Genomic DNA, 26,844 nt, shown 5'->3' with positions numbered 1-26,844 from the left:
CTGCCATGAAGAGTTTGGGCATGCTGGTGCTTGTAGTACTACAAGCACCAGCATACCCATGACTGCCAGGGCATGCTGGCACTTGGGGAACCACAAGTGCCAGTATGCCCTGACACTCAGGGCCGCTGAATTCTGTAGTACACCAATGCAAAATGTAAATAAGACACCCCTCATTCAAACCACAACATTTTAGTAAAACAAAAAATAAACCCCATACTCCCAAATATTATTCCAAGTGTAGTCGCAAAAAAAAATCTTGCCTGGCAGCTTGGTCCCCAGAATAATCCTGTCGGAATGCTTGGGAAAAAAAAACACCTCCTCTAGGAACGCTAACTTGACACTTTACCACACTGTCAGAGACAATAAATAAAACAATATGTAGTAGTTGGAGCCAGGAGAAGTCAATCTTGTATTTTGGAACACTTAGCATTTTATGTTTGGAGCTTATTGAACTGTTTCCTGGCACCCAGTAATTTTTTTTGACTCCAGTCCTGACAACTATTTAAACCAGAGAGTACTATAAACTGAAATCTGTATTTTCAGGCTCAGTATATTAGGGAGAGTAACCTGATATGTTCTCCGAGTTTGTCCTTTTCCACCATCAGGTTAGGTAACATCAGAAAGTTAACATTTAAATAACTTATTTTGTAGTCATATTGTTAGCAGTCGCGGCGGCCGCGGGCACCGCCGCGACTCTCACCTTCCTCCTGCAGGAGTCCCGGCCGTCGCTATGATGACCGGGACGTCATTTCCGGGATCTACCCAACCGTTGCTAAGGCAACGGCCGGACGCCAACAGCAGTAGCGCCGCGTCCCGGCGGCTGGGGACAGCCGGGCGCGTGCGCAAGAATAAACAAGCCTGTGGGCTAACTAAGTAATTATTACTGTCAGTACCCCTGTCCATGTGACTTAGTGTCAGGCTCTGATTGGCTGGTACTGGTATTTAAGCCTCACTGCCGGTTATAGCTTCTGCTACCCAGTCTGCTGACCTGCTTTGTTCCTGTTCCTGTCTATTGAACTTCTGCTGATCTCCCGTGTATGACCCTTGGCTTGGATTTGGACTTCGCTTGTGTATCCCGTGACCCTGACCCTTGGCCTCTTTACCGTTTCTCCTGTTTGCCTGTGACCCTTGACCCCAGCCTGTTATCTGGACTTGCTACCTGCTGCCGGCCCTTGACCTCTGCGTGGACCACACACCGCTTGCCTGGGTTCTCCCCAGCCGGTACACACTTCACGACCCTCTGTCAGTCTGCAGCCCAGCCTGTCCCCACCATCAGGGGCTCCAGTGAACACCTGATTGGCAGAGTAGACTCCGGGTTGTGTTGTGCCGGCTGGAGGGGTTCCTAACACATATTCAGCCATTTGTAGCCACTGAGTTCTGTGTGGAATACCTGGATGTCCCTGAGTTTGTGAAGTGGTGCAGGGATGTAGTGAATAGACATTTGACAGTCTGGGGCCCTGGGCTGTAAGATGGCTCAGACTTCACCCCAAACTGACAATAAATAAAACAATATATTGTAGTTGGAGCCAGGATAAGTGAATCTTGTATTTTGAAATACTTGGCATCTTATGTTTGAAGCTTTTGCAACTTTTTCTTGGCACCCACACATTATTTTGACTCCAGCCCTGACAACTATTTAAACCAAAGTGTACTGTAAGCTGAAATCTGTAGCTTCAGACTCAGTGTGGTAAGGTAAGAGACCTGATATGTTCTCCAAGCTTGTCCTTTTCTGCCATCAGGTTAGGTAACAGTCAATATTGAAATCACTTATTTTGTAGCCATGGAGTAACTGGATGTCCTGGATATGGCTGTTCAGAGTGATGTGGCACAGTCCTGCAGAGTCTGTGGGTGGTTGGTGAGGAAGGAGCAGAGTGGTGAAGCTTGATTGGTGTGATGATCAGAAAGAAAGGTTGGAGGTGGAGGGTAGTTAGATGATATAGATACATAGATACAGAGGTAGAGGTCTTTACTTTAATGCCTTTTTTTGTATTAATACATTTTATTATGTACATTGCTATATGATCAAGGTTATGTATATATTATATTTTTTCTGAATAATCAATGTTTTTTGTATGTAAATATGTAAATACACAAAACATTGATTATGTGTATGTACATATATTCTTTTTTGTTATATTCAATGTACAAATTGTTATATATTTGTCATTATTCTGCTATAATATCTCATTTAATCAATATGTTTTGATAATATTCATTCCTAAATTCCTATTTCATAGTACTTGTGAGTAGGGGTGTGCACCGGCCACTTTTAGGGTTTTGGGTTTTGGGTTCTGATTAGCTTGAGGTTTTGGGTTCTGATTTGTTTTGCCAAAACACCTGACGAAAGATTTTGGTTCTGATTTAGGGTTTTGGGTTCTGATTTATTTTTAAAAAAGCATAAAAGTGCTAAAATCCATTTTTTTTTTTTTTCCACGCCTACGCTATTATTAACCTCTATAACATTCAATAACAATCATTTCCACTAATTTCCAGTCTATTCAGAACATCTCACACCTCACAATATTGTTTTTAGTCCAAAACGTTGCACCAAGGTAGCTGGATGTCTAAGCTAAGCGACACAAGTGGGCGGCACAAACACGTGGCCCATCGTAGGTGGCTGTGTAGGCTTGAAAGGCCTTTTTCTGCTCCTCCATCCTTATGGACAAAAACAATGTTTTTATTCTATAGAAATTAAGAACCTGACATCCAGCCCATGAAAGTGGTGAGAAAATACTATCAGCAGTTTTTCACTACATTACGGCAAATTACTGATGAGATATTGACCGTTCCACTGCTCATACCACATTATTGCTAAAGTATAAAATCTCTGGTTTCCCCTAAAGGATTGAAACTATGTGTTCCTTATAGACCTTACATACTGATTCACCATTTGTCTTTATATGAAGTAAATAGGTCAGTGTAGGACCTGCATAAAATAAGGTAACCTTGATCATCATCATCATCATCATCATCATCTATTTATATAGCACCACTAATTTCGCAGCGCTGTACAGAGAACTCACTCACATCAGTCACTGCCCCGTTGGAGCTTACAGTCTAAATGCCCTAACACACACACACACACACACACACACTAGGGTCCATTTTGATAGCAGACAATTAACCTACTAGTATGTTTTTGGAGTGTGGGAGGAAACCAGAGCACATAGAGGAAACCCACGCAAACACGGGGAGAACATACAAACCTCGCACAGATAAGTCCATGGTCGGGAATCGAACTCCTGACCCAAGTACTATGAGGCAGAAGTGCTAACCACTAAGCCACTGTGCTACCCTTGATGCTGAGATGCAGGCTTAAATGTCCTGATATGAGCCAATGGGATTAACTGTTTACATGATTGTTTCTTCTCTGATTTGTCTTAATATGCCTATATATTGCTTTTTATAGCAGCTACCATACATAATTTGTACTGGCTATGTATTACATTGATTAGATAGTTTCATAAAAAATATAATGATTTAATATCTAATATGTATTTCTATCGGTTTCTGTGATAATATACTATATTTAATATGGTATTTTTAACATTGGGCAATTAAATTAAGGTGGATTTTTTTTTAGTATATTTTTTTGGTATACATTATGGGCCTTGGTCATTAAGGAGAATAAAGCAAGAAAAAGGAGTAACTTTGTACCTTGGCAAAACCATGTTGCATTGGGAGGGGAGTTAAATTTAAAATGTGGTGACAGATTTATAGTTGGGTTAGGGCATGCCTTAGATCATCTTTAAATGTCCATGTAAAAATAAAATTATCAAGTATTTGAGTGCTACATGAAATAGCAGCCAGTATTTTCCTTACGTGCAAAATAATAAACTAATTTGCACCCTTTGCATTGTAACTTGGTTTGTCCAGGATCAAATTTACTCCTTTTTACCTTGCTCTCCTTAATGACTCAGGCCCTATATTGTTTATCTGTAGTACAATATATTTAATTAGTCATTTTTCATTACTCTAACAATAGTATTATAACAAATACCTGGCGCTGATAATCAACCCTACTTGGATGTCTTAGAAATGCCGCTAGTCCGGGGAGAGTGTCGCTCCCCTCAATTTTACCAATCACAACAAAGCACTGACAGCGCGAATGCGAGGCATCCAGTGGGTGACATAAACCTGATATATCTTTAGGACATGAATCGGGTATTTTTCACAGCAGTTGGGACATATCAATATTGCTTGAGAATGACATATTAGCGGTCTGAGATACACAATATTAGAGAGTCACCAGACGTGTGGTCATTTGAGAAGATACACTGATATCGAATACATACTATATGCTATGTGACACTGGCTCAATTATCGATATTTCCAGATTATTTCTGGTGATTTTATGTATTTTTTACAATAAATGTTGAATTTATTTTTATCTATATTTTGCAATCGTTGTGGAATTTTATATCCTATCAAACATTTTTGAGAATTGGTTTATATCACCCACTGGATGCCTCGCATTCGCGCTGTCAGTGCTTAGTTCCAACAATAGTATTGTCAAATTTGTAGCTAGGAATTTAGGCGTAATTAACAGAACTAAACACAAACATGATAAGTAATAAGGTTACTTTTGGTTATATGACTTCTCCATCTGAACCAAGGTTTATCGCCTGGTAGTCCTCTCAGCATCCTGTACTAATTATTGTCTGATCTCTGACAGGATGGATTTCTACTCACTATCCACAGTACTCCTGGTGGTTCTCATCACCTGCTTGTTGGCTAAATACATAAGGATGATGTTGGAAAAAGCCAAACTTCCCCCTGGACCAATACCTCTTCCCATCATTGGAACTCTATACAAGATGAACTTAAACAATGTTGTGCATTCACTAATGGAGGTGAGACAGGGACATATCCAAATGCAGGAGAAGTAACATTTTTCAGAATTCCACCTCCCAAAAAAAGACCAACAGTGAACACATCAAACTTATATAATGACAAATGGCAAATATGCTGTAACCTATGACAACAAATCAGACATATTGTTTAAATTATCCTAATGTGCACAAATCTTGTCGAAGCTTATATCTGATTCACTGCTAGATGTTACAGGACTTGGCTGTTTGCACTGTTATTATGAAATAACTTTTGACATTAATTTAAGCAGATACATTTTAACTGTTATTTCAGCTATATACATAAAGTAAGATTTCCTATAACAAAACATATTCACATGCCCTTTCTATAAAAATCGTATTTTAACCCCCTCCTAAAAGGTGATTTAACACTTATTGGTCATTATCCTGTCTCTTGCAGCAATTGAGTCTCCGTTATTCGGGCAAGTGTCCCAGATATTACCAATTTGGGGCAGCAGGGTTTAACACTGAACATTTACATTGGATATTCATCTCCTTTAATATCATAGATAAAACATATAGACATTTAGAGCCACACCTCCATCTTGCAAACAGACTTTTTAATCTTACTGAAGATAGCACTATTGCAATGGCCTCTGGACTTGTAGCATACCCCTACAGTGCAACCGGTTCTGGAATTGTCGGGGAATTATGCAAACAACTCAAAGTAACCACATCACATTGTAGTTAACAATTTCTTTTGTACTCCTAGTTGCATAAAACCTATGGAGACATATTTACTATATATGAAGGGCATCGTCCTTGTATTGTGCTGTGTGGATATGAAGCTATAAAGGAGACTCTGATTGACAAGGCCGAAGACTTCAGTGGTCGAGGTTATTACCCAGTATACCATGACTATTCAAAGGGAGATGGTAAGTACATTATCCAGTAGCTCATGTAGGGAATGTGGAACTTTCTTCAGTCCTTGTGTCTTTCTCCATATCCAGACCATCTTGTCTTGTTTCATGTGCAGGAACTGAGTTCTCAGGCAGCATATGGTTCTATATTAATAGTTCTTCAATGACCTTCTGGTTAAATTTTCTGGCCAATAAGATAGCAAGGAAAAATCTGAGACCTAGATTACCCATCTGAATTTAAGTAATGATTGGCCTGAGTAAGGAAATGGGTCTCATAAGCTGTCACAATACAGCACTCACCTGAGCCTGCGTGATGTGTGTGTGACAAAGGGTTAATCAAAAGCAATCACCTGGTCTGTTTAAAAATGATTACCCTCTCCTAGTCTATACCACACACTGACTTACTAATTATACCACCAACAAGCGTTTTTGTGAAGTACTAACACTTACTTTGGAGGCCTTTAGTTCTTCCTTTAATCTAATCTATCACAATTTACTTTCATCATAATCCAAATGATCTCCTCTGTTTTAACTATGTAGCATTCTAATACCAAGCTTAGTTTGACACGCAAATTCTTAAGAATTTATTACGTGCAACGTAATATGAAAATAAATCCACAATGCTTAAAATGAAAAACAATTAACAAAATGACTTACAAAGATATAACACAATTGTTTCTTATAAAATAAAAAAGAATTAAGAATAGAAAACAGTACACTCACATATTATCAACTTTCTGTTTACTGAGAGACTATGAATTCAATGGAACACTTCTCAATAAGACATTGGATCCCAAAAGTGAACAAAATTGTTAGATTTACAGGACATTTTAAATATGCTTCAATTGCCCACAGCCCTCCTTCCTGTGATGTCAGAACTTAAAGTCTGTGTAAATGCAATTAGTTAATTTTTTTTAGGGCTTTTTTTTACACCTTTCAAGTTTCTTTACACTGGCCTAAATATCTACAAAGCCTCCCCAGTTGAGATGTAGAACCCCAAAGAATGTGAGGAGTCTGTTTTGGATATTTTTGATGTTATTTATGTAACCTTAAAGAGATGTTCCAAAGAGTTTAAACTTTTATGACCCATGTCATAAATTGGTATTGGGCACTGACCTGCAGCTACGCCTCTGGATAACTCTATTCATAAATATCTCATGGGCAGAGCAGGAGAATTTGGAAACAAATAGATTAATCTCCCCCTTTCAGGTTTTAACACAAGGCTAGATACAAAGGGCCTGATTCATCAAGACACGTATACTGAGCGCAATGTGTGGTTTTTATTAAAAGGCACGTAAATTGGCTCTGAATATTCCCAAATTTAACAAGGAACAGATCTCAAGATATGTGCACTGATGATTTCAGGTGTAGGTCTGTTCTGCTCTACTGTCCAAGATGCTGCAGGATACATTCAATACCTACTTGGATTATAAATTCGCAAAAGAATGGACAGAAAAAAACATATAATGAATTAATTTCACCTGTTAATAATATAGGCATTAATGATAAAAAAGTATATTTTTTTATTATTTTTATTTTTTCCCCATGAAATACATTTATTAGAATGTTCTTAATGTCTACTGAACATAAAATAAATTTTTTACATTTGCTTCTGATTGCAAACACATGCATACGAGATTGTCATCACTGCTGATCAGGACTTAGAGTAGCCCTGTAGCAAGAGATACGGCATGGTTCTGGGCATGCACAGAGTGATTTCGCGTATATTGCGCTCAAAATCAGTAGATACGTGCCTTAGAGTTAGTCTAAGCCACGCCAAGCTAATACTATGAATTAAATCACAACCACGTTTCTAGTTTTATATGACTAGTAACTAGCTCCATATGACATAAGCATGTGGGAAACGAGCTGGCCATTAATCTTTAGTTTTAACTAGAGTAGTGTAACACAAGATTGACTAAATATTTTGTACACAAACCTCAGTAACCACATAGATCCAATTGATTTTCTTATACAGCTACATTGATAGCTGCAAAAATATATTGTATTTTGAGCAAAATTAGATCCTGGTTACCCAGTCACTATAATGTGGTATCTTATTCATGGTTTGTCCTATCATGATGTTTTTCTTTTTCACTGTTGTCCAAACTTTGCAACTATTTTGTGGCTTCTCAGGCTCATGTGATACCCGTGATGAAGCCTTTTCGCCATATTATTAGCACTAAACAAAGTCCAGTCAGCAGCTTGTTATTGTGTTTGGAAAGTAAAGGCTTTCGAATACGTAGATAGAGTCCTGTATAACATTAGTTGTTTATGCAGTTCAAGTAATTAACCGTTATTAAAGAAAGATGTTACTGGATTTGGTGAAGTATTGGAAACTAATAGAACAAAGATGACTCGCAGTTTCTGCCAGAAGTTGGAAGAACAATTTGTTTTTACAAAAATGATAATAGGAGGATTTAGTGCAGTTGGCTTCATGACAGTATGTAATAAAAAAATGCATTCAGCCCAGTACTTTAGTCACTGGCATTTAAAGTTATTATAACTTCAGTAAAGAACACATTCTTCTCTACAACATACAACAAACCAATGAACATCATCCATGCAGCTAACTGTAAATTATATGTTAGTAATTGGCAATCTTTCGGCTTCCTATGTTTTGAAGGGTGGAATGGGGAGGGAAGAGACGTATGCACGTAGGAAATGTACAGTAAGGGCATGCTGAGATCCAGCACATGTATATTCATCTCATTCAAGCTTTGGAGATCTGTGATTTTTAGCACTTGCACCAGCTACAGGGCAGGTAGTGATGGCGGATGCGAACGTATGCCAGAACATGTGCTTACAAGTATAAAGCTGTAAAAATGCATTTTATGTACAGTACACATTAAGAACATCCTGATGTATATATTTCATGTAAAAAAACAACTTTTTTTTAATTTTTATTTGATTATAGTATTAAAAGTTCTTAATATATGTAATATTTTTTTCTCCATGCATTTTGATGGGATTTTATATTGCACATATGCATTGAGCATATCCTGCAGTGTGTTCTGTCTTTGTGCATGTGGCAATTACCATATAACCAGAGCGTACTTATACCCGTATTCTAATGGAAAACTTCTGTTGAGATCCTCTTATACAGGTGTACATACATACATGCAATTTCCGTTTGATTTTAAAAAAGCAAATTGTGTTCAATTTGCATTCCATCATCATCATCATCATCATCATTTATTTATATAGCGCCAACATATTCTGTAGCGCTTTACAATTGGTGACAAACACAGTAAACGAATAAACAAACTGGGTAAAACAGACAAAGAGGTGAGAAGGCCCTGCTCGCAAGTTTACAATCTATGGGACAATGGGAGTTTGATACATGATGTTAAGTCTACATTTTGCATTTCGGTCCAGGCAGACTGCAAAGGTAAAAGTGACTCATAAGCTAATTGATCCTGTCACACAACAATGTTGGTCATGGGGTAGTTGTCTTGTGTGAAATTGTGTAACGGATGGTAATGTAGTGAGTTTAAGAGGGTGGTTGAGGAATTTTATAAGCTTGTCTGAAGAGGTGGGTTTTCAGAGAATGCTTGAAAGTTTGTAGACCAGAGGAGAGTCTTATTGTGCGAGGGAGAGAATTCCATAGAGTGGGTGCAGCCTAAAAAAAGTCCTGTAACCGGGAATTGAAGGATGTAGTGAGGGTGGATTAGAGACGCAGATCTTGTGTAGAACGGAGTTGCCGAGTTGGGAGATATTTTGAGACAAGAGAGGAGATGTATGTTGATGCAGCTTTGTTGATGGCTTGTAGGTTAGTAAAAGTATTTTATATTGGATTCTGTAGAAAACAGTCAACCTGTGTTGAGACATAGAGTGATTCAGCAGATGAATGACTCCCAATACCTCTTACTTCCTTACTCCATACAGACTGACCTTCCCATACTCTGTTAAAGTCTATTCCTGTTGGTGTATGTATGTGTACATCTGTATCATTATTTCAGTATACATTTTTTAAATAAAAAGTAAACAAACTTGTGTAATGTGTATTGTCTAATATCCTTTAGAGCAGTTCGCACAATACCCTATAAATATTTCACCGTTTTATTTTATTCTGCAGACTTGGCGTTCAGTAATGGTGAGAAGTGGAAGGAGCTGAGGCACTTCACTCAGTTAACACTGACTAATTTTGGGATGGGGAAACGTAGTTTTGAGGAGCGAATAAAGGAGGAGGGAGAATATCTGATTGATTTGCTGAGAAAAACGAATGGTAATGTAAATGAACACAGAAGGGGGTCCCTTATTGGACCTCACATACTAATAAGGTGTAATAATTATGGTCACTGGTCCTCCTACCGCGATATGTTATATCTTACTTAAATTGAAAATGTCACTTTTATAAACAAATTGAATGTATAAACTTTATTTCATAATAGTACTTTTAGACCACAATCTTGTTAACAGAAGCTTCATATTTCTATTGTGTGCCTAGTCCCATCAAGTTCAAAATCGCTTACACATGGACAGCTAAAAGTCAGCTGACTGGTTCACTCCGTGGGTTAATAGTGGCTGACGTGTGGCACTTGGAACTTTAACACTGATTTAGTTGAGATACTCTGTGGAAATATACAGAGTAGTTAATGAAAGCTGTGACAATGTCCTTGGACTTCCTCTCCTAGAGAATTCACTAATACATTATACCGACCAATACAGGTGTGGCTTACCACAACAGATTAACGCCAGTACTGAATGCCCCACTACCCCAATGCACCACTACCTATCGGACAGTGTTATAACTTTCAGTATACTTGTGTAACTCCCATTGTGTTGTGTTGTGTGCAGGGCCGGATTAAGGGAATGGAGGCCCCTGGGCTAACGGGGTCATTCCCCCGTGAGGGCCCCCCCCGTGATCCGAGTCGCCCCCCTTCCCCGGTGAGCCGAGCCATCCCGCCCCCAAGGCACTTACCTCCTTCTCCTTCTGGCATTGCAGTCCTTCCCCGTCGCGCTGTACGCTCTTTACTGAGGAGATCTCGTGAGAGTAAGACTCACAAGATCTCCTCAGTAAAGAGACTACAGCGCTCCGGGGGCGCCCCCGCCCCAGAACGATCAATACTGCTGCTGAGCACTTTCAAGGGCCCCCTGGATGCCCGAGGCCCCTGGGCTGTAGCCCAGTTAGCCATATGGTTAATCCGGCCCTGGTTGTGTGATATTAGTGTAGTAGTGTAACAGTGCACAGCTGTGTCCTGTATTTTGTGGCACCAGTTTGCACTGCAGAATCTACTGCCTCAGGACATCTGTCTGTTCCAGACTCTATGTTTCACTGCGTTATATGGGAGACTAATTGGGAAAAGAGGTCCTTGCAAATGCAAGTTTGAAATAAGTGGAAACTTGGACATCATTATCATAGTTTGCTGCAAGCTGGCACAATTATGGCCACCAGACCATCTCTCACAAAAATCCACATGTTATAATTCCACAATGTGTTGTATTTATTTCCCAGGAGATGGGGATCATGTATTGGGGAATGACACACTCTCCTGGGAAATGTTCCCTGTAGCGGCATTATCTATGTCTCTTATGCTTTCTCAATCCAACCACTTGCACTTATTGGAACTTTGCCTCAATATCTGTCTTTTAGGTTAATAATCCCACACATGTCACGAGTAATATATCCTCACTCAATTGCCTAGGGTCGCTACTTGCAGCTTAAGATGATTTTGCGGTTTGGGGCTTGAACCATTATCAGGCGTTTTGAGATTTGCTGCTGGGTGGTCCACATATTGCAGCTCTCTGCTCTGCTTCATGGTGTGACAAGATAAGATGGAGGCCAGGATCTGGTACACAGACTATGGAGTGCCAACAAAGAAGATGATAGGAGCATCAGGACAAGCCAGGTCAGGAACAAATTAGAAGCCAATCACAGTACAGAAACTGAAGAGGAATCACAACAATCCAGGTCTGGAACACGAGGATCAGCCACATGGAGTCACAGAGCATGCTGGAATACAGGCAAGTGAGCCTAACTCTCTGGCACTAAACAGCGTTTATACAGAGTATCTAATTCAAACAAAGAGAACTTAGTGACATCAGTGGTCAAATGACCGCAAGTACAAGTTCCCCAATCAACTTTGCACATGGTGCAATAGGAGAACAGAGCTGCTTGGGGAGGGGAATCTGACAGTGGGCACTAGAACCTGCATGGAGGAGGACAGAGGGAGCACACTAGATATTGGGCCTGGTAGATGACAGCTGGCATGTGACTGTACCCCCCTTTTAAGAGTTGACTGTGGACACCAAATAAAAGGATTATTAGGAAACTTTTTATGAAACAATCTAGGGCCTTGAGGCAGGAATGCTCCTCATGGTCATAACCCTTTCAATCCACAGGGCATTTTATATTGTCCTTGGAAATTAGGGAATCCAGAATTTGTCAAATTCAAAATGGAGGCAACTGGGTTAATTATTTGGATGATTTTAAAGGTCTGATAAAGCAAGGAGCAAATTTCATGTTTGAAACCCAAAGGTGAAGATTCCAAGTGGACAACCACACTGGACTAATTTGGGTGCCAAGCACTGTATTATTTCATCAGCAGAGGTTTTGTAATGGTGAGAGATTTATAATTTTCTCCCTTGATCCAGATGCCAGAAAACTTTTGTAGTAGTGTGGGGACTTCACATATTGGAATAGAAGAAAGCAAGAGAAGAAGAGAGTGGCAACCATGTTAAATAGGGAGACATGGCGGTCGTGATTGTTATGGCCAAAGGTATGTATATTTATAAAGGTGTCAAGAACCTGCCTAGCCACTATATATATATATATATATATATATATATATATATATATATATGTGTGTGTATATTATTTATATTTAGAAAGGTTTTGAGATCCTGATTAACCCTCTTGGCTTGGCCGTTAGGTTGCGGCTGCTGCGCAGTAGAAACGCCTGAGCTTCATGTTGCTGAAACTGAGATACAAACTGCACACCTGGGTCTGATACAAGTTCTTGTAGACAAACGTGCTGGCGGAAAATCTCTTCAATAAATACATCAGCTAGTTTGGAAGACCTCAGAGCGACAAAATTGACTGTACCAAGAAACTTTGGGTCAAAAGAGTGAGAAAAAGAGTACACCCTGCCATTCTTAGACCCACACCAATAAGTAAGCACAAGATTGAATTGAGAAAACATTAGAGACCATCTCGCTTGGCTAGGATTTAAGCACCGGGCTGTGTGAAGAGAAAGGAGGTTTTTATGGTCTGTAAATCTGTATAGCTGGTGACTTGGAAGGTGGCCGTCTCAAAAATATTTATTCACATCTTCAGAGTCAACTTGAGTGCTATAAATGTCTTTTCTCCAATGGTGTCAATTCTCTCTTTGGGTTGTAGTTTTTCAAAAAATCCAAGGATGGAGCTTCCCTGAAGAAGCTCACTGGGATAGAATTGTGTCAACCCCAATGAATGATGCATCAACCTCTAGGAAGAAAGGACAGGGGCTTTCAGTTTGTTTAAGAATGGGAGCAGAAAGAAAAGACTTCTTTGGAAGATGCCTCTGGATGCCGCACCTTAGGGTTGGCAGATCTCTGAGTGAAGGCCGTGATAGGAGTGATAGTAAATTGCAAACCCCAGAAAGCGTTGAATAACCTTGAATACAATGCATTGGGGCAAATTTATAATTGCATCCACCGTGCCAGAATCCACTTGGAGACCAGATCCAGAGACAATATGTCACGGGAAAAGCAATTGAACGTGTTTAAGGATACATTTTTTGCAGTTTGCAGAATAAATAATGAGTCCTAATATAGGTCAGCATCTCTCACATGTGTTTTGATGATGCTAACAAAGACCTATATATCATTCAGGAATATGATGACAAATTGGTAGAGGACATCCTGGAAGATCTCGTTATCAAAATTTTGAAAGACAGTGGGTAAGTTGCACAAACCGATTGATATTACTAAGTGTTCAAAATACCTGTCACTGGTGTTAAAAACAATTTTCTATTCGTCCCCTTGTGTAATGTGGATTGGATTATAGGTGTCCTTAAGAACCAACTTGGAGAAGTTTGGCACACCTTTGATTTCAATCCATGGTAGTCTATACAGGGGCACAGTCTCCCATTGTCACAACTGACCTGCTCCACACTCCTGTGTTGCCGATTTCCTCTCCCTCTGTGTAGAACTCAGCACTTCCTGTTCGGGCTGTCACGTGATCATGGCTGGGAGGCAGCATAGTCTTTCTGCAGAGTATGTAAACTTCACTCTGAGCCTGTAGCACTCTCAGAGCAGCAAGTGTCTCAGCTTGTCTGACTCCTGCTCCTTGTTCGTATCTTGTGTTCTTGCTCCCCAAGTTGCTATCCTGTTCAAAGACCATTTGTGTACCAGACTGTGGCTCTTTCCAAACACTCCATCTGCCTTCTGATTCTTCTACTGCATTGACCTCCTGTGTACCAGACTCTGGCTTTTTCTGAGACTTCACCTGCCACCATAACCTATAATTAACCATTCATGTACCTATTCAGATTCAGTTTCTCCGATTTCTTGCTTCTTCCCTCTTACTGTGTTCAGTATTGTGTGTTACACATAGTGGCAGGTCAGGGGGCCGCAACCTGCGGGTTCTCGGCAGCTAAGTCCATCCTGCCTTGCACCGACTCTTGGTGAAAAAAAGGGAATCTGTTAGACTCTGCACCCTTGGTCAACCAGCGCCAATCTAGGTTAAAACAAGTAATCCTACCTCTGAAAATGTTACACCCAACTTTCTTAATTTTAAAATAATCTGTCCCCTCTGGTGGAGTAGACTTCCACACGAAGCCCCGTTCCAAGTTTTCCCAATTATAATCAGACATGGGGGTAAATGTATGAACATGCGGGTTCTTCAACACCCGCATGCTCGGCGATTAAATTTCAAGCGGCGCTGCATTGTAAAGGGAAACTTCCCTTTACAATGCAGCGCCGCTTGAAATTTAATCGCTGAACACGCTGAACACGCGGGTGTTGAAGAACCCGCATGTTCATACATTTACCCCATGGCTTGAGTTTCTAGCAAATAAAGTAGATAAATACAGAGGGTCGAAGTCTTGCCTGGAAACAGATCTATAGCTTTTATGTTTTCGTTGCTCTGAGTTTGGTTTCTGGTTCAGAAAGCCAATCCAGATTTGGTGAATATCTGAGTTGTTGTGTATCTGCTTCTGAGCAATCTTGCTTACCCTTCTTCCTGAGCTGCTAACAAGGATTCCACATTGCATATGATTACCAGCTCTTGCTAGACTCATCACTGCTTATTACTTAACAGCTGAGCAGTCATCACTATCGGCTCACATGTTTTCCACCCAGCAGCTGAATAGCCAGGACCTACATAAATATGCGTATTGCCATTATTGCCTTGCTGTTAGGTTTACCTAGACTAGTTCCAACATCTTTATCCTGAGATTTGAATATCTTCTGCAGTTGGATTTCTGTGTTTGACTTTGGCTTTGCTTACTGGACTTGGATCTCTACCTGCCCTTGAACTCCTGGCCTGTTTATTGACTTCCTTTACCTGCAGAGTGTGCTAAATTGAACACTGCGTAAGATTGATGCAATGGGCAAGAAGAACTTGTTATGGGACCTGTGCGTTGCACAAGAATCAGCAGCATTCTGCCCCCAGATTGCTCCAGGGAAAAAACTGTTGACTATCGGTCAATTTTTTTTGCTTCATAAAACACTCAGTTCCGTATTGCGTAACAAAAAATGTGCATACATATGTCTGTATATTCATTTTATTGTGTGTATTATGGAACTATCTGTTTTGCGAATGGGTGCAGACAAGCACAATCTTTTATAGCAAAGGCATGTTCACAAAATTATGATACAATTGGACTGCTGTAACCGCAGATATGCCTTTTAGAAGATGTATCTCTTCTGGGAGCACGAGGTCTGGTGTAATAAGACGCTATGATAATGATTGCTATCCGAAGCTTCTGATTGGCTGATTGCGTATTGACGCTCTCTTGCTTATAGTAAATTAAATCATTAGCAGTGTGTCAGGCGCTCTTCGCAGCCAATGCTTGTTTTGTCTGTGGTGGGTTGCTAGGTGTAACTAACACTGCTAAGGAAGATGCTAACCTAGATTGGCTCTGGCAGACCAGAGGTGCAGAATCTAACAAGCTCCCCAGTATTCACCAAGAACCACCACAAAGTGGGATGGGCTTCGCTGCCAGGAACTCACAGGTTGCAGTCGTCTGGGCTGCCTCCAGATGTAGCACAGTGGTGGGAGAATACAGAATCAGAGTCCTAGGGAAGGTCAGATGGAAACTGGTTCACAGATAGTCAGCATAGGGCCAAAGCAAAATCCAATGCGAAGGTCAGGCGATGCTGGGAACTGGTAGATAGGGAGGCAGAGGCAGAGCAGGGTCAAGCTACAGTAGGAAGTCACAGGAAAGGCAAAAGAGTCAAAGGATACATGGCATGGGGGAGTGAAAAAAGTATAGCACTTGTTGCTGTGGCACTGCTACAGTGTCAGATCACATTTTAAATGGGGAGGGATTTTAATTTGTAGCGGTCAGGTGACAGTCATTAATCAGTGCGGGCGGAACACTGAACGCGGCGATGATCATGCACTGACCAGGAGCATCAGGTAAGAGATTTTGACACTAGGCAACAAAGCAGAAGGTTCGTCCAGCTCCGGTGGCCATTTGTCCACATTATCTGTGCACTGGGTGCTTAATCTGTCTTGTTACCTGGATTACCCTTTGCCACTCTTTTGTACTGATTTATAGTTTGTTACTTGGATTACTCTTTGACCACTACCTGTACTGAATTTAGCTAGTTTGTGATTCTCTCTAACTACACCTTTGCTGGATTGGTCACTTAGGGCCCTCTGGTCTCTCTTATCTATCCAATGAAATTTTTTTGTGCACTCCGGCTATTATCAATACTTGTCTCCTAAATACCCTTTCAGAGCTGACACATAAGTGTTTGACGGTATGGCGTACTGTTGGTGTCTGCCCTGGGTGTCACCAACTTTTAATCCTCAGTACCTGTAGCTGAGTGTGCGAGTCATGGGAATGAGACACGTGTTTCAATGAAGCACTATTGTCACGGCACTCAAAAGGATAAGTTGGAATCTTTGCGGAGGTGCAAAGTCTAACTAGGTGAAATCTTTTCACCAGGAACCACAGCAGGAGAGTTTAGTCTTCAATGCTTCACCCCGCAGGCCACAATTCTCCGGAAAAGTACCAAGCTCCTACTTGAAGAGTTAGGGGGGAAGGAGTACGATGACAGATGATGCCACTGGAGATTCGACTGTCATCAATGAAAGGAACCACTGGTCCACCAGAGTGAAGCAGTTAAAGTTCCCTGCAACTTCAGAATCAATGAAAGCAGAGGTGGTCTGCAAATCGGAGGGGCAATGAAGGATAAAAGGGATGGAACAGATGTTTGAATTGTCAGAAGTAGGAAGAACCTAACCTTTCCTGAACAGTGTAGGACTTGGCATTTTCCAAATGCTTGGGACAACCAGTAAGGAGATGATCAGATTCAGCACTATGAAGAGAGAGATTATTCTTCAGCTTCCTCTCCCATTCTTCAGGAGAAAGTCGGAAGCGACCAAGCTTCATAGGTTCATCTGAAGGAACAGGCGTTAGGAAGCGAGGTGCTAGGTTAAACATTGGCCAGTGGGTTGGTACTTTATCCACTGCTCTTTCATGGAATTGGATGTCCATCCCGGTTACACAAGGAACTCAAGTTGTCAAGAGAGGAAGGAAGCTGTTGAGGCATCAATACATCTTTAATGTGTTCCAACAACCCCTGCCAAAAGGCTTCTGCCTCATTATTCCACTGTAATTGAGAAGAAAGAGTGCGGAACTGGACAATGTATTGTCCTACGAAACGTGAACCCTGGCGATGCCTTAGGATGCTGGGAGCGGCAGAGAAATCACAACTGGGTTCGTCAAATATTCTGCAAATGGAAGCAATGAAGGAGGCACACTCTTTAAGTATCAGGTCTTTTCGTTCCCATAGGGGAGAGGCCCAGGCTAGAGTTTGACCTGAGAGCAGATAGATAATAAATGTGAGCTTCGTTCTTTCAGTAGGGAACTTCTAAGGAAGTACTTCAAATTGAATGGAACAATGATTCTAAAACCATGGCAGGTCTTAGAGTCTTCGTCGTACTTGGCAGGAGAGGGAACTCACAAAGTGGAAGCCGCTGTAGGGGCAACCACACCTGCAGAAGGTTTGGCTACTGCCGGAGTAGGATGAGGATTAGCAAAAATATTTTGTAGTGAATCTAGTTGAGTAGAGAGGCATTGAAGACATTGCACCAACTGAACCTGGATAGCATCTTGTCGGTTCACTTTGCCCAAGAGATGTTTGAACATTTCTTTGGGTGACAGGTCTCCTGTAAAAGACATGTGGCCAGGCCAGATCTTTTTCTTCATGCTATTGTAGTTCATATTTCTAAATATCTTAAAGCATAGGAAACAAGTTACAGTAAAAATCTATCAGAATTTTGGAATTTTCCTTCTAACACTAAATAGCTAATGTTATAATAAAAAATAAAATACAAAAAAAATAAAAAATACTCTGTTTATGAATAATAAAATATGCATAAAGCATCTGTGCAATATTTTCTTGGTCTTTACCTTTTAATTTATTTACATTTTTCTATCTGCTGTTTATGCTTTAGGTTCCCCAATAGATCCCAAACATCATTTACACTGCTCTGTTTGTAATGTCATTTGCTCTGTCATGTTTGGGAAACGGTCTGATTACCAAGATGAAGAATTCCAAAATCTTATCCATTGGCTCCAGGACAGCTTCAGAATCATGAGTAATCCTTGGGGGCTTGTACGTAGCAAAAAGGAAATATTACATTTTTTAATGTGGAAAATAAAGTGTCAGATCAATCACCAAAATATTAAATGTAGTACACCCACACCTCAGTGGTTTATACCAGAAGGTAACACCTTAGTGGTGAGTGGATGATGGTGGTGGTGGTGGTGATGTAGGAGGGTTGACAGTGACTGTTTTGGGAGAAGTGTATGGTGGTAGTAGTGGGTGCAATAGATCATGCTCACATGTATATGTAGATATACAAGCCAAAAACAAAAAAACAAAAATCTGGCTTTGGCTTAAATATAGAGGCAGGGTTAAATATAGAGGCAGAGTTTAATATTCCATATATGTGTACATAAAAAAATATAATATAATAAAAGCTGCAGCTGTATGTAAAGGACTTACTACATATCCTTATTTAAGATAGCAAAAAGAAAAAGAAACTTTACATTGCTGACACAAGGTAAGTATCCAGTTGTAGCCAAATATTGACAAAAGGACTCACTTTTTGTACCTCTTGCTATGCACTATGAAAAATGTTCTCAAAGTGGTTCTCATAAAAACATTATCAATTTATTGATTGCCCCGATCGCCCCCCCCTGGATCCGCCACTGGTCTATGTACACTAGATGAATGATCAAGAGTGTGTCAACTACAGTTTAATGACTAAAAATGCAAAATCATGTACTTGGGTTTCAGAAATTGTAGTAGTATTAACAGCACTAAAATGGAAACTTCTGAGGAGGAAAGGGATCTAGGAGTTACTATTTCAGGTGAGTTAAAGGCAGGTAAGCAATGTAACAAACCAATAAGAAAGGCAAGTCAGATGCTTGGTTGCAGAAGGAGAGGAATCAGTAGCAGAAAAAAAGTATGTAATGCCACTGTATAGGTCATTGGTACGGCCTCATCTAGAATACTGTGTTCAGTTCTCCAGTCGGATATAAATACATTGGAGACTGTACAAGGAAAGGCAACTAAAATGGTGCATGGCCTACAGCACAAAGCTTATCTGGAAAGACAAAAATATCTTAATATGTAAAGTTTGGAGCAGAGAAGGAAAATGGGTGACATGATAGAAACGTTAAAATATTAAGGGTTTTAACAAGTTACAGGAGGGAAACATTCTTTAAAGGAAGAGAAGTATTAGAACATGAGGACATGCACTGACACTGGAGGGAAGTAGGTTCAGAGGAAATTTGAGGAAAAATGACTTCACAGAAAGGGCAATGGATAAGTGGAATAGCCTCCCATCAGAGGTGATAGACTTATTTAGTAAAGCAAATTAAACATGCTTGGGATAGACATAAGGATTTATCCTTCATCCACTCTGGGGGACACTGCCTATATGTGTGAATACACACACACTTATACATACATACACACACATATATACAGACATAAACATGTATACATACATGTATGCATACATACAGCTTGAGAATCTCTCAATCACTCCCCGCTGTCTGATGGTTCAAACGCCCAGAGGAAGCCTCTATCAGCCCAGGCTGCCACACTGCATTGTGCTCCTGTAGCAATGCCCATTCCGAATCCTTCCTAGGGCTCTATGAGATCCAAGTCTCCCTCCGCCTCAGTGGGGGACTTGGCATCTCCCAACATGGCGGATCCTAAACCGAGTGCACCGGTCTCTGCCCGTGGCAGCGCCGGACACGTTGGGACAATGCAGTGACAGCCGCATAGCGCTGTCATTGCCCGCAGTCTAAAGATTCTTCTGTTGGTCTTTTTCTTTCTTTTTGTTTTTTTTTTTTTAAATAAAAATGGAACATAGTTCCATTAGAGGAAAAAATGTTAATCAACACTTATCCTCACATAACAGTACTAGAATAGAACAAGAAAAATAATAAAACCTAAACTAAACAGCAAGTACTGCCAAGCAGTACTAAACACAGCCCAACTCCTTGGGCATTTAAACAAAACTGAGAACTGTGGGATTGCAGAGGGGAGGAGTCAGCAGCAAACTTAGTTGTTAACTATTTAAGTGCCAGCTCCATCATCATCATCATCATCCTCATTTATTTATATAGCGCCAACATATTCCGTAGTGCTTTACAATTGGGGACAAACACAGTAAACTAATAAACAAACTGGGTAAAACAGACAAAGAGGGGAGAAAGCCCTGCTCGCAAGCTTACAGTCTATGGGAATATAACTCCATGCGCCCTCATACAACCCCATGGTAGCAGTGTCCCCCAGATGGAATCGGAGAAAGAGATTTAATGTAAGTACAAAAATCTTCTTATCCTTACAAAGAACTAAGGATCAACTAGGGTTTGAGGTTACCATAAGTTAAAAATGCTTAGACTAGATCGGTCAATAGGTACTTATCTGACATCAAATTCTATTTTTCTATGTTTCTATGGCTCTGTTTATCTAAAATGTATGGGTTTCTGCCTTGTTGTCTCAGATGTACAACATCTACCCGGGGTTTATGAAATACATACCAGGACCACATAAACAACTGATGAAGAATTATACATTTATAACAGATCTTATCAGGAAAAGAGTGGAGAACAATATCAAGTCTTTGGACAGTAATAACCCCAGGGATTATATAGACTGTTTTCTGATCAAAATGAAGAAGGTACCAACATCCTGTTTATAGATGTCACTCCACACAACCTCTCTTACACAACCTCTCCAATCTCATTACAATTACCATACCAATATTAACCATCGGAACACATGTCTTAACCCCAGTAGGATACATGATTTAAAACTTGCATTTTATAGCCTAAAACCTCACTGACTTCAAATTTGAAAACGTACTTAGAGCTGTGTGGTGATTATGGAATTGAGTATAGATAGAAATGTGCATTGAAGAATGCACTACCCATAATCCACTGAGACTAGATTGAAACAGTAGATCACCAGGTGCTCAGAATGTGGGACAGTCCAAATGTAGGGAGGTATCAGTTTTTTCTGCCATCACTCAGAGCATGTAACACCAGGTAAAAGGTCCGTCAGTGATTAACATGTCTGGTACTGTAACATGAACTCTATATTCTAAGGAGTTGGGTATAATATGGCAAGAATGAAAATGTCGCCATTCACAAAGACAACATATTCATTATGTCACCACAATTAAAATGTTGATATTGTGATTGTCGACAGGTTGTAATGTCGACAGTCACAATGTTGACAGAAGGTATTAAGTTTAAAGTGACAAAGCCGGCAGTACCGAATCAAAAAAATAAATAAATAATCCCCCTTCCCTCCTAGCACTGTGCACTATCTAAAAAAAAAAAAAGCAATCAGTTGTAATGCTACAAGCACCTGCATGCACAAACTGTTAATGGCAGCTTGGGCTTGCTGGGACCTATAGTGTGCCAGAGACAAAGTGGTTTATACCCGCTGGGGGGGAAGGCTGCTTTTTTCTTACAGACCTCCATGTCCCTAGGGGATCATTATGGCAAGGGGATCCCTGCTATAGTGTCACCAGCCCTATTGCAGGGCTGGCAAATCCTAGTGCTGGTACTAGTAAAATTGGGGGCCTCCCCATTTTTCCCCCACCCCGATTTTGAAAGTACCAGCCTAGGTTGGCAGCACTAGGGTTAAGTTGTTTTTGACACTCTTTTTTTAAGAACTTATTTACTGCTTTTTAAAGAAAAAAAAAAAAAATGTGGTGTGGTAGTTATTTATTTTTTATTAGATATAGCTGGCGGTAATGCTGACGGGTAGGGGGATTGTTTATTCATTAGGCAGTGCTGGCAGTAGTGCCGACATTGCCACTTTATGTTTAATGCCTTCTGTCGACAATGTGATGGTCAAAGTTACAACCGGTTGACGGTCACAATGTCGACATTTTATCGTTGTCGCCATATCAAAAATGTCGTCAATCCGAATGTCGAAATTTTAACTCCAAATATGCCTGCTAACAGGCGCATCTGGAGATGCGCCCTACTAACATTAGGCTGCGTCTCCAGGGACCATACCGCGCTTTCATGGGCATACCCTTACTGAATATTCCAGCAGACTTTTATACCAAAATTCTTAATTGTACATCATACATTCCTTAAGGTAAAAATAATTATGGAGACAATTAAACAATAATTTTCCACCTAATTTTTACACTACATAAAATCAGTCCCTTGATGTTAATATCTTTTAGAAGTGTTAACTGATTAGGATATGTACAGTAAGGGCATATTCACACAGATGCAGCCAATACAAGTCCTGTCTTTGCCGTAAGGCTTGTTTCCAGCCATATATTTTACACCACTCACAGGACAGGTTTAAATGCCGGCTGATAGTGATGACCGACATGCTGATTATACGTATGTGTTTCAGTAGCTATCATAGAACAAATTAAGAGATACTATATAAACGCATTGAATGTACAGTACGCATTGAAATCATCTTTATTTATCAAACAGAAATAATAGATACTTTTAGCGTTATTGGTATCTTACTAGCCAGAAATAACACTAATGTAAGTGTATTAAATAACATAAATAGCATAATTCCACTACCGATATCGTAATGAGTTCATTAACACACCTCCAGCAGAGACTTTTATGTTGAAATTCCCACGTTGTCCACCGTACCATACATAAACAAGGATAAGGGGAGAAAATCTCAATCTTCAAGCATCCTGTCCTTAAACAAGGAGATAAACTTACAATTTTATTTATGTAAATAATGTCAAAATAAAAAAAAATCATTTTATACATTCTGTCTCTTCTCTATATCCTCTTTTTTTTTTTTTTTTTACCAAAATCAAATTCCTACATCAGGAAGAGAAAAGCAGTGCCACCTACTATCATCATAATACCTTGGTGATGAGTGTCATGATGTTGCTATTCGCTGCAACTGAAACAGTGAGCAATACACTGTGTTACCTCTTTTTACTGCTCATGAAACATCCCAATGTAGCAGGTAAGTGCCTGGTTCAGGAGAGGTAGTTACATAGATTTCTTTATACAAACAGTGTCTATTTCATATTCAAAGGTTTTTCCGTAAAAAAGAATGAGTGTCTTAAAAGATTGTTGCGTAATATTCTGTCTCCACAGAGAAGGTCTACAAAGAGATCGACGATGTCATTGGCCATCGTCCTCCGAATTATGAGGACAGACTTAAGATGCCTTATACTGAAGCTTTTATACATGAGGTTCAGAGAGTTGCTGATGTAACTCCGCTAGCTCTTCCACATGAGCTGACCAAGAACAGCCAGATCCGTAATTATACATTCCGTAAGGTAAAAATAATTGGATAATTGAATGATGAAAACTAAACAATATAATATGTTAAAATCTACTGACTTTCCCCATTTTCTCCACACCACCAGGGAACAGTCATCATCCCATCACTGACAAGTGTTCACTATGACAAGACCCAGTTCAACAACCCAACAAATTTTAACCCAAACAACTTTCTGGATGAAGATGGGAAGTTTAGGAAGAATAATGCTCTGATGCCATTTTCAGCAGGTGAGGGTAACCCTGTCTCTGCAGAACTGGCTGCTTTACTGGGAGGATGGATGGTGTGATTGATGTTGAATAGCTAGACATTCCTTGAGTTCAAAATCTGATTCCACAAGTAGTCTATGTTGGGGGGAATTGTTGGGAATGGAATATACATAAGAAAAAAATTGCATGCAATTTACATTAAATTAGAACTGTAGATAATCAGGGATGTAGAAATCCCAGTTTTGAGACAATTAGGGCGATATATCAAAGACCAAAAAACCATATGGCTGTAAAAAAAAATTTTTTTTGCAGGCAAGAGATTTTTTTTCACTCTTTGCCCTATACAACAGATGGTTACCAACAAGAACACTATCTTTTTAATTATTATTATTATTATTATTATATTTATTATTAAAAATATTATAGAGTGGGTGCAGCATGTAAAAAATTCTTTAACTGGGTATGGGAGCAGGAAATTTGAGATATTTTGTGACAAGTATGTTGGTGCAGGTTTTATAATGGAATGAAACAGTGGAGGAGGAGTAAACAAACATTTTGTGAGGAAATTTAGTCTAGGATATTTCAATAGTCAATTAAGAAGCTAATGAGTATGTAAATTGCAGTTTTTGCAGTATCTTGTCATGTTAGCAACGGAAGTAGAGATATCAGGTTGGTATCTTCTGTTGGCTTGTGAAATATTATCTCCGTTTTTGAGTTTGAGATGGTGAAAGGATATCCAGATGAAAATGGAAGACAGACATTTAGTAAAGAGGACCGACCAACCAGAGAGGGTAGATACAGTTGGTTATCACCTGCATAGAGATGATACTAAAATCCAAAGAAACTTATTCGTTTTCCAAGAGTAATGGTAAAGATAGAGAAGAGGAGAGGACCGAGTCTTGTGGTACTTCATCTGATGCAGTAAGTGGGGAGGAGTTGGATCCAGAGAAACAAACACTGAAAGAATCCTTTGATGACAAGGTAAGAACCAGAAGAGCACATTGACCTAGAGAATGTACAATTTATATGAGAAGTGAGTGGTCAACAGTGTCAAATGCAGCAGAGAAGTCCAGGAAAATAAGAAGTGAGCAATGTCCTTCAGATTTTTAGGTATCTAATCATTGACCAACTTAGTCAGAGCAGCCTCTGAGGAGTGTTGGGAACAAGAGCCACGACTATGCGAGGAAACAAAACATGTAAGGAGAATGTAGGCAAGTCTCTCATTAAGTCTGGAGTAATATGTTAGATAGCTTGGGTCAGAATCTATTTTTTCAGAATAGAAGTAAAACATACTTATTAGTTGCAAATATATAGTTATCAATGTCTCATTGGTGATGCACAAGAACTGACACTCCTGTCCTTGGGGATAATCACTCTCACTCTCGGTCTCTACACTGTCCTTTTTAGCAGCTTTCCTAATCTCCAAACAGTATGCCAACCTCCACTTCACTTGAGTGTTCCTTAACTCTTTGACTAGGCATAGGAGCGTCACACAAATTAGACACCTGGGTCTTATCGTGGTGGTCAGACTCCCTGGCTTCACTGTCTTACTCACTAAACAAATTGACTTGACAGTTTCGAGCGTGTGGCACTGTTGTTCCCAATATGCCTGTAAATGTGCTCAATAATTTTGCAACTTTGCATGGCTCCCACTAGTCTTCCATTCAGCTTTATGATTTCTTTACTATCAGTGCTCAGCTCACCATATGTCTGCTTGACTGCTAGGCAAGGTCAAGGCTATGACAATGGGCTTGAACTTGAACTCCAGTCATTATTGAACCTTAAACAGAGTCCCCAGAGCATTGTTTGTTTAAGACATCAAACTACTTAAATAAAAAGGGCCTTATTTAATTATCCAATACCACTTCTTACTCACGATCTCCTACCCAGGGTGGTACCACTAAAACTTTTTAACTATGGGGAGCAGTCTTCTAAATGGTACATAGCCCAGGTTATACATGTCTGATGTTCTCCATGATTCCAGTTAGTGTTTAACCAGGCAAAAATAAGAAAAAAGGCTGAATGATAAGAGTATAAGACACCTGTGTATTACTGGTGGGTCTATGTTTATCATCCTTTGTCCTCCCCTTTTCTTTTTTTTCAGGCAAGAGGATTTGCCCTGGCATGAGCCTGGCGGTTATGGAAATTTTCTTGTTTGCCACCACAATACTGCAAAACTTTACCATCAAGTCACTGGTCTCCCCTGAAGATATCTCCATTGATCCTGTGGGAGTGGGACTTGCACATATCCCTCCCAACTATGAGTTTTGCCTTTTACCACGTTCTCAAGAGTAAAAGGATTAAGGAATGATTTTGTATAAATCTGAGAATGTGGTTTGTGCTCAGTGAAGTTTTCTTGACTGCAGACAATAAAGTAGTACATTTTCATTTACCTAGGCCTGAGATGGGCTACACTAGTTTATTGTTTTCTGTGGATTACAAAAAATAGCACCGGTGAAAGATTAAATGCACAATAATTTAATATTGACACCTAGACTTTGCCAGAGGGAAGAATTATGATATTTGCGCAATATGTATTCTTTTTATGTTTATGAAAGTTTCAAGCCTTGGTGAAAATAATGTAATTGTATGGGAGATCATTGGGATAACATGAGAGGAGGACTGTATTAAAGTAGGGTTGCTGGTTTTTAGTGTTTATTATTCATGTTGTTCCACATGTAAAACATCAGTGTTGGGTTAAGGAAACAAGTATACCAAAAACTGATTTTTTTAAAAAATGTATAATATCTCTGTATTTGCTATAGCAGCAAGTTATATAAACATTAATAATATAAATTGCCAATAACCATTAAATGTATAAATAAACAGTAAATAACAATAGAAGTCAATGTTACTGAATAACGCTGTAAACCTGTCTCATATATAATAAAGTTGTGCATTAAATTACAGAATCCCCAGTACAGT

The 26,844-nt window shown here is 39.8% G+C and overlaps 2 protein-coding genes across 3 annotated transcripts in view; both read left to right on the top strand.

Moving 5' to 3' along the window:
• Window positions 1-26,844, top strand: part of LOC142102264 (cytochrome P450 2F2-like) — a 164,945-nt gene that overhangs the window by 110,739 nt on the left and 27,362 nt on the right. The gene's annotated exons all lie outside the window — the stretch shown is intronic.
• Window positions 1,592-26,638, top strand: LOC142102268 (cytochrome P450 2F2-like). 2 transcript variants are annotated; one of them, XM_075187017.1, is made up of 10 exons: window positions 1,592-1,692; window positions 4,676-4,853; window positions 5,584-5,746; window positions 9,810-9,959; window positions 18,348-18,508; window positions 20,919-21,095; window positions 23,248-23,389; window positions 23,524-23,708; window positions 23,799-23,940; window positions 26,024-26,638. In XM_075187017.1, the coding sequence occupies exons 2-10, from the start codon at window positions 4,677-4,679 to the stop codon at window positions 26,212-26,214; spliced, it is 1,488 nt and encodes a 495-aa protein (XP_075043118.1). In that variant the 5' UTR covers window positions 1,592-1,692; window position 4,676; the 3' UTR covers window positions 26,215-26,638. The 2 variants fall into 2 exon arrangements, with proteins under 2 accessions (XP_075043118.1, XP_075043119.1); XM_075187018.1 differs by lacking the exon at window positions 20,919-21,095.

Source organism: Mixophyes fleayi, chromosome 9, assembly GCF_038048845.1.
Source record: "Mixophyes fleayi isolate aMixFle1 chromosome 9, aMixFle1.hap1, whole genome shotgun sequence".
NCBI classification, from domain to species: domain Eukaryota; kingdom Metazoa; phylum Chordata; class Amphibia; order Anura; family Limnodynastidae; genus Mixophyes; species Mixophyes fleayi.
Note: the sequence above shows the minus strand (reverse complement) of the source record. Positions and strands in the feature narration are given on the sequence as shown.

Excerpts from the sequence above, each read along its gene's own strand:
- LOC142102268 (XM_075187017.1), top strand. The coding sequence starts at position 4,677 with ATGGATTTCTACTCACTATCCACAGTACTCCTGGTGGTTCTCATCACC. Across the intron at positions 4,854-5,583 it reads TTGTGCATTCACTAATGGAG|TTGCATAAAACCTATGGAGA; the intron begins GTGAGACAGGGA and ends TTGTACTCCTAG. Across the intron at positions 18,509-20,918 it reads TGAGTAATCCTTGGGGGCTT|ATGTACAACATCTACCCGGG; the intron begins GTACGTAGCAAA and ends TTGTTGTCTCAG.